This window comes from Hylobates moloch, unplaced genomic scaffold (assembly GCF_009828535.3).
Source record: "Hylobates moloch isolate HMO894 unplaced genomic scaffold, HMol_V3 SCAFFOLD_11, whole genome shotgun sequence".
Lineage (NCBI taxonomy): Eukaryota > Metazoa > Chordata > Mammalia > Primates > Hylobatidae > Hylobates > Hylobates moloch.
Window position 1 is genome coordinate 104,873,910 of NW_026652286.1, and position 14,118 is coordinate 104,888,027.

The 14,118-nt window shown below is 43.7% G+C and overlaps 1 protein-coding gene across 10 annotated transcripts in view; it reads left to right on the forward strand.

Annotated features, from left to right (window-relative positions):
- Positions 1–14,118, forward strand: part of NTM (neurotrimin) — a 982,933-nt gene that overhangs the window by 783,888 nt on the left and 184,927 nt on the right. For all 10 annotated transcript variants that reach the window (XM_032167911.2, XM_032167912.2, XM_032167914.2 and 7 more), the window contains one exon: positions 5,147–5,379. In XM_032167911.2, the coding sequence (XP_032023802.1) occupies positions 5,147–5,379 (233 nt within the window). The remainder of the gene's footprint in view (positions 1–5,146; positions 5,380–14,118) is intronic.

Here is a 14,118-nt window from a genome sequence, read left to right on the forward strand (position 1 = left end):
CCCCCCCCCCCCCCCCCCCCCCCTCCCCCTCTCTCTCCCCCCCCCCCCCCCCCCTCTCTCTCTCTCTTTCTCTCCTCCCCCCCACTCCTCTCTCTCTCTTTCTCTTTTCTCATCCTAAATCCAAAAGTAGCTTCAGGACCTGAGTCCATACTTTTATGCTTCTATTTCTGCAGTGCACATCTTGGGCTTGCTTAATCATTTATTTTGCTTTTCCTCTTTGTATAAATGCAGCATATGTAATAAAACAACTATTCACCAGAAAGATATTCAGGACACAGAGGGTTGCATTTTTAGAGCATTGGAACAGTAGGTGCAGCTGCAGAAAATTGCAGGTATGGCAGTGTTCTTTCTCTACCGTACTCGGAGCTCCCATGCATGAGTGAGAATGTGCACATGTGGTTGGGTCGTCTTGGCCAAATACACCCTGAATATTGACACAGGTGGGGCACCCTCAATAATCCCTGCTCAAATAGTACAGGCCTATTCTCTAAAAGAAGACACTTATCCAGAAGAGGAACATGTTGCAGACAGACACACACAGACTAAGAAGGGGACTGTGGCTCAGTACTGAAATGGAAAACAAATGTCTTTTCCAGGCTTTATTTCTTTTTGTCGGGATTCTTCCAGGATGCTGAGTCTGCTAGGCCGTGGGCTGTCCACAGGGGCCACACACAGGAGGGGAGGGTCGCAGGAGGGATGCTGATGGGAAAACCATTCACAGAGGCACAGAAGGCTAATGGCCACTGCCAGAGGGCTGCAGTGCGGGGCAACTGGAGGGCAACATTGAAGCTGGAGGACAGAAGGGAGCTGGAATTGCAGGGCCCAGTCCAGAATCCTCAAGGGTACAAAGCTTGTTCCTTTATTCTTCATATATGTGGCAGGATGGGCAGAGAGGATGCCAGCAGTGGGAGGGCGGTATATCTGTAGGTTGTGGATGAAAGGGGAGAGGCTTTGCAGGTCTGGTCTGAGAACATCCTGCCCTTTGGATCGTCCATCTCCCACCTCTTGTTGGCCTATGTCGCATTAACTTGTGACTATTCCTCAATATCTGATGAGCGGCCATCTCCAGTTCAGCCCACCTGGATGAATCAGGAACAGTGGAGTTTGAAACCTTACTCACTCTGACTTAATCACCAAAGTTAGCCACCATTCTGAGAGAGGTGAGATACTGTATCACGTTTCAGGAGCAGTTTTGTAGAAGGACTATGTCAAGGGCTGTCTCTGAAAAGAGAGAACTCGTCGTCTGAATGTCCCACCTCCAGAGCCTTCTCTGTGGCTGGGAGAGCAGTTATGCTCGTTTTCACTTTTCTTTTTTTAACCTAGGAGCAATGTGTCCTCTGCATTGTTGAGGAGACTGGATAAATGAGACAGATAGATGGGGGCAGGTGTGTGGGGGTGACAGAGTTGGCCGCCGAGGTACCTTTGTGATCCATCTCTGCAGAAGCCGGCGTTCGTTCCGTGGGGATTCAGCAAGACTGATACCCAGCAGTGACAGTTTGGACATCTAAACGTGACCTTGGATGTGTTCAGAACCGCAGCTGGCACTGTGCCAACTTCTCAGAGTAGTATATCATAGGAGCCACAGAACCATGCTGGAAATTGGCTGCGTTCTGAGTGGTGGTGCATCTGCAGACGAACCTCTCTGGCCCTGTAGTGCAGTGCAGTGTTGGGGAATGGCTTCCATTTCTGTCAATTTTCAATAATTAGATGCTCATAAGGAAGCCCAGGACAGTCCTCTCGTATTCATGGGGAGGTTGTGAGATGCCCTCATTGTGGGCATCAAAAGTAATTATTCAAACAGTTTAGTGTTTGTCAGTCAGCGTTTCCTGCACCGTGGCCACTCACCTGGTACTTGTCAGATTTCAGCTGCTGGGGAAGAAAATAAAGGACTCTGCTTCTGGTTTCCCAGAACATACGGGTTACAGGGAAGTTCTCTCCTGTAACGTATCAGAAAACTGTTTCATACCATGGTCCTTTCCTAGTGCCTATTCACTCTGCAACTCTCATTTTTGCCAGGAAACACGCGTCTAAGTTAGAGGTTCTCAGCGAGCTCTCCAGACCAGCATCAGCAGCATTTGGAGTTCTGTCAGAAATGCAGCCTCCCAGGCCCTGCCTGGGCCTACTGAATCAGAAACCCACGGAGTAAGGTCCCAGGGATCTCTTTTTTATTGGGTCTTTCAGGCGATTCTGATGCACAGTGAATTCGAGAAGAACTGATTTCGATGTTCTTTTGGGAGGCCCCGTAAGAACGCTAAATTTGGAAAACAAAACAAAACAAAAACTGGCATGAATCCTGCTTCTACAGTTTAATATCAGCATGGTTTCAGTCAATATGGCTAATGTTTTTTAGCCTCAGCTAATTTTGTCTGTAAATTGGCAATAAGTGAACCCAAACAAGTTTGTGAGATGATAAAACAGTGCATATGGTGGGCTCATGTAGTCAATTAACATTGACCATGAATGTGAATTCATCCAGTTCCCTGCTTGGACCCAAGTGAAGGTCAGAGCAGTGGCCACCCTTCAAGTTATTAATATAAGCTATCCTAGATACATTACTAGCAAAGCAAGCTGCAAAGTGTGTTTTTGTTCTTGAGAGATTTCAATCCTATGTAGTTCCAAATTCGTGTTTCAGACAAGGCAGTACCAGATGACAGTCATGGGGTCTACAAGGAGCATAAGGGAAGGTACAGAAGGTGCAATGTCAGGTGCACCCTCTATCGACTGCAGTTTTCTCCTTCTTGCTCATCCTCAGAGTCCAGTCTGGATATTGTCATCAAAGCCACAAGAAAGGCTTGGAGCACACCCTTGACCAGTTCAAACTTCATGTGCATTCAAGTTACCTGGACATCTTATCAAAATGCAGAATCAAATTTGTTATCTCTGAGAGGAGGCCTGAGATTCTGCATTTCTGACAAGCTCCCACCCAAGTGCTGCTGATGTTGCTGGTTTGCCAGCCACACTTTTGTGTAGTGTGGTGCTAGCTCAGTGCTTCTCAAACCCTCATGTGCACAAAACTCATGTCTAGATATGAACTTCTAGACGTGACTCAAGGAAAGACCAGGGGCCTTCAGCATTGGCATCACCTGGGAGCTTGCTAAAAATGCAGAATCCCAGGCCCTACCTCAGACCTACTGAATCAGCATCTGCACTTCTGCAAAATCCCCAGGGGGTTCACGTGCACAGTAAAGCTTGAGAAACATGCAGAGCTGGCATCACAACTTTGTTTATTTCCATAGAAATCTGTGCTTGGTTTAAGGCTGTGTTCTCACCACCTTGAAATCCTTATTCATGCTTGAGCAAAATACTCTGTGTTCTTATTTTGCACTGGGCCCCACAAATGATATAAGTTGTCCTAGACAGACTGCTCCATATTAGTGGTTTTGAAACATTAGTGTGTGTGTGACCCAATTGAGATGTTGTTATAAATTCCCAAATATTCTGAATCAGTAGAATGGGGGTGAGACTAAGAATCTGTAATAAACCTCTCCTGTGATTCTAATGTAAGTAGTCCGTGCACACTTTGAAAGATAGTCCCCAGACCTTCTCCAAGCTAGGCCTTCACTCATTTCCATGCTGTATCAGAATGGTGCCAGAGAGAGCCCACATCTCATCTGCATTGCCAGAAAATGCAATAAGCTGCAAAAAACTTGTTGAACACCTGTGCCAAGGTGTTTCTTTTTGGGCAGTATTTCCCACAAGAGCTCTTAGCAAACTATCCATCTGCACCTAAGTGATCCTTCCATAATGTTGAGACATTTACATAAGCAAAGCAGAAAGGATGCACAGTACAGGATGTCTCATGGGGACGGGGGGGGGTCTCCTGAAGAAGCAGGTGTGTGCAATAGCACTTGTTAGAATTTTTATGGTCACAAACCATTTTGAGAATCCAATAGAAGCCATCACCCATCCTCAATGAAAAATTCACCTTTGCACATTATGAGTCTCACATAGGACCAGGAATTAGAAGACTTGACTGAGAGGTCTGACTTCTATACTTTTAGCTCTCATTCCTTGGACAAGTCATCAGGCTATTCAGAACCCTAGTGTCCTGATCTTTAAAGTAGAGAATGGGTAAGAGTGTCAACCTCACAAATTTGTTGCAAAAAATCAAAGGAGACATTGAGCTGTAAAAGTGCTTTGTACCCTGCAAAATAATGTATAAATTTGAGGCATCATTATACATCCTCTGCTGCATCGTTATTTCCAGCATTATACTCAGGATCAGGACACTGTGTTTGTAAATTTAGCCCAAGGCCATGGAACCGACTTGCTGTAGTAAGAGAGGGAAATGAATACAGACAGAAAGACATGATGAGGACTTGGCGAGAGTTCCTGGGAAATTTAAAAGTGTAGAAAAGAGAAGGGAGCTTCCACAATTCAAGGACTCCAGATGCAAAAATAAAAGAAAGAAAATCTATTTTTATATGTGCAGACAGTTTTGAGATTTTGGAAAGTGGCTTTAGTCTAGCAGTAACCGAACATTTCTGCCCCTGGGTATAATGAAGATGAATAGCAATAGTGGTGGTCTGTATTTAGTTTTGACTGCAGAAGCCTTCTGTGGGAATTTGCTATTCTGAGATGGGAGGAATGATGTTTAGTAGTTAAAAGCTGGGTCTCTGATCTAACACATAATTATTGTGTGACTTGGAGAACTAGTTTAGTTTAGTTTCTCTGTTCTTCTAGTCTTTTTCCAATAAAAGATTCTTCATAGAGTTATTATAAGTATTGAATGACTTAGTGCACCCTAAAGACCTAGACATAAATGTGAAGACAGAGAATCCTTCACGGTTCTCCCTTTGCTCAAGGATTATCATCACCCAAATCCTTGAGCAAAGGGAGAACTGGTAGTATTCGAAGTATCCAGCCATCCTGGGCATGCAAGGTACCTCTAGGTTATAACTGAGATCGTATTTGAAGTGGTTCTGTGCTCAAGTGGTTTGAGAAGCTCTGAGCAACATTCTGAGGCTGTAATCCCATAAGGCCTTTGCCGTGTTCCAGAAAAGTCCACCCCTGACAAATCAAAGGAAATGTATACGTTGGGGGAAGGGAGAAAGACAAGATATTCTAGCCTTGCCATGAGGACCTCCCTCTGATGGCTGCTGTCATCTCTCAGTCCCTTGACGTACCTGTCTGGTCTTCCCTTCAGGTGCACTATTGACAACCGGGTCACCCGGGTGGCCTGGCTAAACCGCAGCACCATCCTCTATGCTGGGAATGACAAGTGGTGCCTGGATCCTCGCGTGGTCCTCCTGAGCAACACCCAAACGCAGTACAGCATCGAGATCCAGAACGTGGATGTGTATGACGAGGGCCCTTACACCTGCTCGGTGCAGACAGACAACCACCCAAAGACCTCTAGGGTCCACCTCATTGTGCAAGGTAGGTGGGCGGGGCTTGGCGGGGAGATCTGGCTGGCCAGCCTGGAAAGCCTTCTGGTAAAAGTTTTTTCTCTGATCCTCAGCAGAGATGAGTTATCCTTGTTCTACGCATCTAGGGTCCAAGGCACATTTCTGGTTGTCATTTTGCAGTTAGAAGGTAAATTTTCCAGTCATTTTCATTGAGTGGAACTAGGAATTGTTTTTTTCATTTTTGTTCCAATAATATATTTTCTCAGGAATTTGTCTTTTAATTATTGCTCTTCTTGGCTTTTTTCTCCCCTAAGTTTTAGTTAGTTTTTTTGGTGTTTTGTTTTGTTTTGTTGTTTTGTTTTTTAAGATTTCATCCAATTCCAAGATTGTGTTATGTTTACAACAAGAATTTTAATGTACTTTTGGAAGTACATGTATGCCATGCCCCCCTCCAGCCTTGAAAGAAAGCAGAGCCAACCAGGATGCACTGGGCACTGCCCTCTGCTGCGTCCTTCACAAGCACCTGCTTGTTTCCAGCTCACTTGCACCTCCTCTCCTCTCCCAGCAAGGGGTTTTGGATGCCATTTCTCCCATGTAATACTGGTGTCTGATTCTCCCTGTTTTGATTCCATCCCAACTCTCCTGGCCTTCTTCTCCTCCCCTGGCTCCTAGCTCATGAGGCCATGTATGTTTGTGTCTGTGTGTGTTTGTGTGTGTGTGTGTATGTGTGTGTGAGTGAGAGAGAGAGAGAGACAGAGAATATGTGTGTTGGTTCTGCTCTCTCAGACTCTGGGAATGGAGCTCACCTCTTCCCACAAGGCAGAGCCAGTCCTGGGGCATTCAGACAACACTTAACCCGGTTGAAGGATTCCTAGTTAGTGAGCAAGAGCTGTCATCACACTTGGCCACTTTCTGGCTGTGAGACTTTAATCAAGTTATTACTGTGTCTCAGGGTTCTCTTTCTGTGAAGGGGGTCAACGTGAGGATTGAATTGTACACGTACTGACATAGAAAACACGTAGAAGAGGGCCTGGCACATACAAGTGCTATTTCAGTATTAGCTGTGGAGCTTTCTTTTCTTTTCTTCTTTTTTAGGACTCTTGTAATTTTTAAATTCTTGGAGCATCTTTTACAGTGGGCCAAATATCTTATTTTGTGATGTCAGCAGTGTAGTCCCTGAGCAGCAGCATGCCAGATCCAGTGCTGGAGCCCTTTCCCAGGCTGACCCCGAGGCCCTTTCAACCAGGGACGTGTAGCTCCAGGATGACAAACTCCTCTCCTAGGGGCTCCTTCCACCAGTCCCCTTGTCGGTGTGTTCAAGAAAAGGGTAAAGAGCTATGGGATGATTGGTTAGAGACAGAATAGGAAGGAAGGCAGCTTGAGAAAGAAGAACTGAAGTGAGCTGGAAGAAGGAAGGGGAGGCCCGCTGTTTGACAGTAAGGGAAGGCGGAACTTGGGTCGTGATCAGCACTGTTGAGTGAGGCAGGGTGAGCAGGCAGGACTGAGAGGAGGACACATGAGAACAAGGTGATGTTGGCCCTGGCTCTGGGCAGAGCGTATGCCAGGGCACATGGGAATCCCTCATGCTGTGGCCCACGTCTGGTCATGCCAAGTTTTTGTTATATTTTGCTTTCTCTTTCTTCCCCAAAGGAAAATACAATGGCTGTTTAAAAAATGATTCTTTAAATGAATATTTTTTGAACTGATGCATGCAAACAGCAATTTTAAAGAAAATAGAATTGCATAGAAGGTATCAGAGTGTATTACAAAGAGTGGAGTAGGTATTGCCATGTGAGATTTTTGTTTCAGTTTGTGTACATTTTTTAATGTAAAATACATTTTTTATTGTGGATAGGGAGGCCAAAAATGCTTGAGAATCTCCACTCTGTGGGGAGGGCTGGTGAATGCCCCAGTGCCACCATCTGCATACTCTACCAGGTGGTGTTTTGGAAGCTCTTGCTCAGCCCCCCTCCTGTCCTGCCCCAATCCCTGCACACTTAGTGTTGAGAAAAGAATCCTAGCATTGACAATGAGAGACTGGGAACTAAGAACTATTAGAGACATTTGCTCTAGGAAGCAGGGCCTTATGGAACTGGAAAATGGAAGGAATTGTGAAAAGTGCTAATGTCTCTTTGAAAACTGGATGATGTTTTTGTCATTTTCTTTGTTCAGCCACCCCCACTCACACACACCCCCACACCCCTGCCCTGAACACCTGGCAGAATGCCTGATACAAAGTGAACATTTAATAAATGCTTATTGAAGCAAATGGCTAGAATTAGAGCCAGGCGATCTTATATGGGCTCCAAGAGAGACTGGGTGTTTGTGGGGGTGAGATGATGGGAGGGGTGAGAGGATGGAGTCTACATCAGTCTTCACTCACATCCAGGCTAATGGAAAATGTCTAATCCCTGGCTAGGTGTTTGTTTACATTTGTGACTTGGCTAGGCGCTCTCTTCGCGTGACACGCCACCTCAAGTATTGGAATCTCATCTTGGGCTAATTTTCGAATGCTGATGGGTGTATTGATCTGGAAACAAGCTGGGTTAAAAAAGGCATTGGTCTTCTACACAGACTCAGCCCAAGCTAATCCTCTGTCGATATGCCTGGACTGAGTATTATCGACACTTTAATGAATAGAGGACCATAGTTTTTTCAGAGCCAAACTGACCCCCTCTTCAAAGCAATCAGACAAACTAAATAGAGCCAGACTCTTGTGTTTCTGTATTGGAAAGAGGATGCACCACCATCCTGGATTACAAAAAAAAAAAAAAGGGAAAGAAATATATTTATCTTGGGATTGTTTATTATACCAAACATAAACCCTAATTCCCCTAGCAGAAGCTGACTATCTGGATTTGAAGTTGCTATTCAGCCCTGAGCTTCTGGAATAAAAGTTGGGCGTATTAGGTTTTCAAAATGGTATTATGATCATTTTAAAAAAGAAATAAAAACAGCAACAACAAAAAGGAACTAAATTGATATTCTGTCCATGAGTATGTGTATTTATGTATATGTAGTCAGCTTCATATGTAGATAAACCCTCACAGAAGGAAGGTAATGGCATCTCACAGCATTGCGCAAGCTGCTTCAGGTCTGGGGTATGTCTTTCCCCTTACTGTCAAATATCCCATCTACCCCCTAGTTCTCTGTACTGGATTTTCTTCCCCTGTGGTTCTGATCCAATATGGTTAGTTCCTGCAGACAGCCATGAGGCCAAGGCGACCACATGGGGCAAGTCTCTGGGGCAAGCTAGGAGCAAAGGGCATCCTTGGGGAGGAGGGTGACCCTGGAGCCAGTGTGGGAGGGAGATGGAGGGGAAGGCAGCAGAAAGGAGGAGACGAGAGAACTGAGCCAAGTAGCTACTTGCCAGGGTGGCTATTTTAAATTAAATTTAAATTAGCTACAACCAAATAACATTTAAAATTTGCTTCTTCAGTCACACTAGCCACACTGAAGTGCTTCCACAGTCATGCAAGGCTACTGTTCCCTTGTGTTAGTTCATTTTGCATTACTATAAAGGAATGCCTGAGGCCGGTAATTTACACACACAAAAAAGAGGTTTATTTGTCTCATGGTTCTGCAGCCTGTACAAGAAGCATGGCACCAGCATTTGCATGTGGAGAGGGCCTCAGAATGCTTCTATTCATGGCATGGCGTGAAGGGGACCCAGTATATGCAGAATTGCATGGTGAGAGAAAAAGCCAGAGAGAGCAGGGACGGTGCCAGGCTCTTTTTTACCACCAGCTTTTGAGGAAGCTAACAGAGCAAGAACTCAATTGCCCCACCCCCTGCATTTATCTATTTATGCTCCATCCCCATGGCCAAACATCTCCCATTAGGCCCCCACCTCCAATTTTGGAATCAACTTTCCACGTGAGATCTATGGGAACAAACACCCAAACTACCTCACTCCTGTGTTGAACAGTGCAGAGAGAGAACATTTATGTGAACTCTCATTGTAAAAAGCTCTATTGGGTAGTGCTATAAGGGGTTACTATTGTGGATCAGCAGGTGTTAAAGCTAGAATGGCTTTCCATAGCTTGAAGGGCTAGGTATATTGTGGAAAGGAGAGTGAAAGTTTGTAAAGAGGATGGAAATTTTAAAAAGATGGTGCTCTTTTAAAAACAAGAGAGAATTGTTGAAAAAGATGGAGTAATGGATTTCCTAGGTTAGCTTCAATTGTTTAAAAAGGTGGAGTAATGGAGTTCCTAGGTTAGCTTAGACAGAGAAGAGTCTGGAGTCCAAGGATGTACCTGTAGGAGAGTAGGCGGAGTTCAAGGGTTGGTTAAGTGTGAGCATGGGGGTGATGACTCCACCCAGGACACTGAGATTTCTGCCTGTGAGCCCAGGGGAGATGAATAGTAATATGTCTAAATATCACATGTCAAAACTGATTCATCAGCAGAGGGGAATGAGTTCAGATACCTGGACTTCTTGACTTTGAGATGCCTTGAATACTCCCCTTCAAATGTGAAATGTAAGAAATACCACCCGTGGATTTGCATGTCCTGAACATACTCTTTTTGTCCAGAGTGGGGAAGATTCATCTAAAATTTATTAACATTTAGGTCTAATGATTTCCATCTCTTTGACCTTAGGGTTTTTTGCTTAATAAATGTAATTAATAAGTGGTTCTCTCTGGAGTCTAGCCGAATATTTTATTCCTTTCACCCTCTTAATCCTGCTACCAAACCAAGCATATTGTACATCTGAAAAAGCCATACTACTGTCTCCATTGTTCCTTTGGACAAGGTTACATCTTGGAAAACAGAGTGGATAAAACACTCAGTGGGAATGAATTGTTTGCCAAATTAAGGACAGCTTGAGAAGAGGTCTAAAAGGCCCCGTCTGTGTTTCTAAGAGCCCATGAATGGTGGTAGAGCAAAAGTGTGCCATGGTTGTGCACAGAGTGTTAAGAAAGATCCTCCTTACCCAAGTATGGAAAACTGACTTCTCAGTTTTGACTGTTGTACCTGCAGGACTTCACTCTCACTTAGAGACACATTTGCATGACAGAGAACAGTAGAATACAGTGCTTATAAAAACAGGGATATTAGTGTAATAAAAAATTTTAAAAAAGCTTTTAGCCTCTTTATCAGTTTTCCAGGCCCTATCTGGGTTTCTCTTTTGTCACTGGAGTATCTAGTCAGCCCCTCCCTTTTGTTTGGTAAAATGAGTTTTCCTATTTCTTGCTGGGCAGAATTAATCTGAAAATCCCTGCTATTGTTTGATAGTTAATTACCTGCCTTTGGAGTCAAACAGCTCCAAAGCTCAGGTAAAGAAGGGAAACACAAATGTCTACAGAACAGAGCAGGAATGAGGGAAAATCCAGGACATTCTGTTCACTTCATGTGTTAAAGTAATTCCAGAGAGAAAGGGACTAGACTAGGGAGACATCCAGCCCAGGCAGTGATTTGCAAATCATGGAAGTATGGCCACATCAGCCCCTCATTTACCTTTGATTGTCTCCCTGTTTCTGACTCTGTCTCTTACCCACTTGATTTCTACAACCGTGTTTCTTTCCGATCCTGAATAATTAGTTGACCTTGTCAAGCAAAAGCTCATTATTATGATTCAGAAAACAGGAACAATAACTTTTAATTTCTAGGTAGCTACACCCCAGAGACCTCTCCCCACTCTGAATCTGAACTGAAGGAAATTTGAAACACAAAATATCAAAGGAAATAATGTGACCTAATCCTTCCTTTGAAAGCAAAGCTTTCTGCCTCTGCAGACGTGTCACCCAGACAACACCACACCCTCCTGGCAGGACGAGGCTCCCAGAGAGCTCTGCAGATCTTTGCACCGACACTTCCCATTCAAGCGAGTCTATGGTAGAGGAAAACATCATGATCCAATTCTAAATAGACTGAAGTCACCTTCTGAGAACATCTGTGTTCTCCAGATGTCAGTAGCCCTGTGTGACAGATAGTGGGGGCATACTTATCATCCCAAACTGCTTTCAAATGACCTCTCTTTTTCCTGTCCCATTCAAGAAATAGATGAAAATGTATATTTGGTCTGGTCATAAGACTGTGCATCTAAATTTGACAGAACTTTGAAAAAGTCAGGAAATTAAATTCCACTACAAAATTGGAGCTCTCCTCAAAGCACCCTGGAGAATGACAAGGAAGTAGGGCATTTTACCTGAAATTGATGTACACTAGACAGCATGCAGATGAGGCAACTCTGTTCTACCTGGTGAGTTTTAAAATTTCTTGAAGCAGTTACTGACAACGGAGGGACAAAAATTGACAGAAAGGCTAGAGCACATTCCAGTAAAGTCATCCGAAGCATCATCTGTCTGCTAAGCCAAGTAGGGCAAAATGTAAAGACTAAAGTAATCTCAGCAAAATGCCAGAGTAAAAGTCATATTTGTTGAATAATGGCATTTTCTTTTCCTTTTGGCATGGCTGGGAAGGGGTCCTCATGTTCTCTACAGAGTTTGGAAAACTTGGCATCTTTTGCAGAAGAGTAGATAAAAATAGGGTCCCCTGTTCTAGCCTTTCACACCCACTCATAGAGAATGGAGCAGAAAGTTTAGATGACCCTTATTGCTTTACAGCAAGCACTTACAGAAGTCAGGCAACATCTCTCCAGGTAAGCAGTTAGGGCTCCCATGGGAAAGTCTGTGAGCAGCCACTGAGTTTTTACCCCTTAGGTGCTTTTCCACAGGGAGTCTTGGCTGCCTCTGAGCGGCCTCAGATTCTAACACCATAGGATTGAGAAACATGGCTCTGATTCCTTCTGGATCTTGATTCTTTCTGCAGCTTCCAAGTGAGAAATGTCATTTATTTTGGGGAAAGGACAAACACCAGATCCTGAATAATCAGCTTTTTCAAGATATATGCCTTTAGACTCCCATTCCCATATGAGAGTGCTGATTTATTCAAGCTGCACTTGAAGAAAATCTTCTTAATTAAGGGTTGGATGAGGTCTCTTTATGGTCTCGTGACCCAACACTACAGATCTGTCTAATCCTATAATATATCCAAAATTTTCCTCATTACCATATTCCTAACGGTTTCAGAAGGTCACCCATACAGAGTGTGTATACAGCAATATCAAGAGCAGCTGACTTGGATGCCATCACTGTTAGGAGAAGATCCTTAGACACTCAAAAGACCCAAAGATTCTGGTTGTTCCTCTCTTCTTAATAAAATTAAAATGTGTAGCTTCTTAGGGCATGGGGAGTAGTTGATGAGAAAGGTTTCCGTCCATCTGTTGTCAGATTGAAGACACTCTGCTGACCCTGTTGAATTCCATTTAACAGTATTTTGAAGCCAGGTCCTGGGGACACAAAGATTCAGACAGAGCTCCTGCCCTGTCCAGCAGAGGAGACCACTATACTAACAAATATCTGTCTTATAAGGTAACAGGGATTAGGATGTTTGGGCATATAAATGCTATGAATACACTGAAATAGAGTAATTGAATTTACCTGCAAGATTAGACAAAACTACAAAGTTACATTTCATGAGGGTCTTCAATGGGCAGTGGAGTTTTTTTAGGGGAACTGAGAGGAAATGGCATCCCGAACAGGAGCAATCATGTGTGCAAAGCTTGGAAGGCTGAATGTGTATGGTGTGTTGGAGGAAGAGTGAGAACGCTAATGTGGTCACAGGGCAGAGTTCCTGGGGTGAAATCACTCAATAGATGACTAGAAAGGTAGGCTGCATCTCAGTTTCAGGTGGAACCAGATAGGCTTCCAATAGGCTTGTTTTTTTCTGGTTGTCCTGCTAGAATGCTACTTTCTTTCTCAAGGAAGTGCACATTAGATTGTTCTGACAATGGGCAAATACTCAAAAGATTGTCAGTGGAAAAGAACATGACAAACACCTAAGTCAATAAATCTTGGGTAGAAAGGAGATATATTGGAAGGGAAGAATATATCGAGTCCCAACTGGTTCTATGCCTCTTGCATGGTTAAGACACAAAGGGGAAAGATTGCCAAAGACTTTTCTACCAACACGTCAATTTTCAAAAGCTCTCCAATGTATGTCTTACATTTGAATTTGTAATAATGATTCTTCTTCCATAGTACAGTAAGGTGCATCTCTTTGTGTCCTAGCACATAGAGGGTGTGGTACTGGGTTTTGTGCTGTCATGGTGATGATCATGGCAGAGAGGGTGAGGATGCTGCCAAGGATGAATGACAGCTGCAGGAAGCAGTCCCCAGCCCTCAGGTCCTCAGCAGCCTCCTACCTGAGAGTCCTCATACAAATGAGAAGACTTCCTGTTTCTGATGTCTCCAGGCTAATTTAGGCTTTGAGGTGTCACCACTTGGAGTATATGTTAAGACATATTCCTGTTGAATGTCGCCTGCAGTAAATAATTGTCTAACGTTGGTATGAAATCTAATTGGCTGCCGCTAGAGCTTGGCTCAGCAGAGGAATTCACTCCTGGAGTTTTTGGAGCACCACACTTTGCTTTTGAGAGATCTTCATTTCATGTTATTTGAGAAAGAATTTATTGATGCAAAATCAGGGCAGTTTAATTTGGTGGCATGTTTTCTTTATGTCTCAATTATATATTCATGTATTTGTGGTAAACTCAGCTGGTGGGGGGATTAAGAATTCAAAATACAGGATTTTCACTTGGCAAGTAGTGCTTTCTACTGTGATTAATTGGGAGTCTGCACAATGAACCCGGTGTTGGCTCTGTTGGGGATTTAATAGCTTAGTAGAAAGAAGTAAATTTCAGGATTTAAGAGTTTTGGGTTACAGTCTGAATTTTGATAATTACGTGGAAAAATGATCTCCTTATT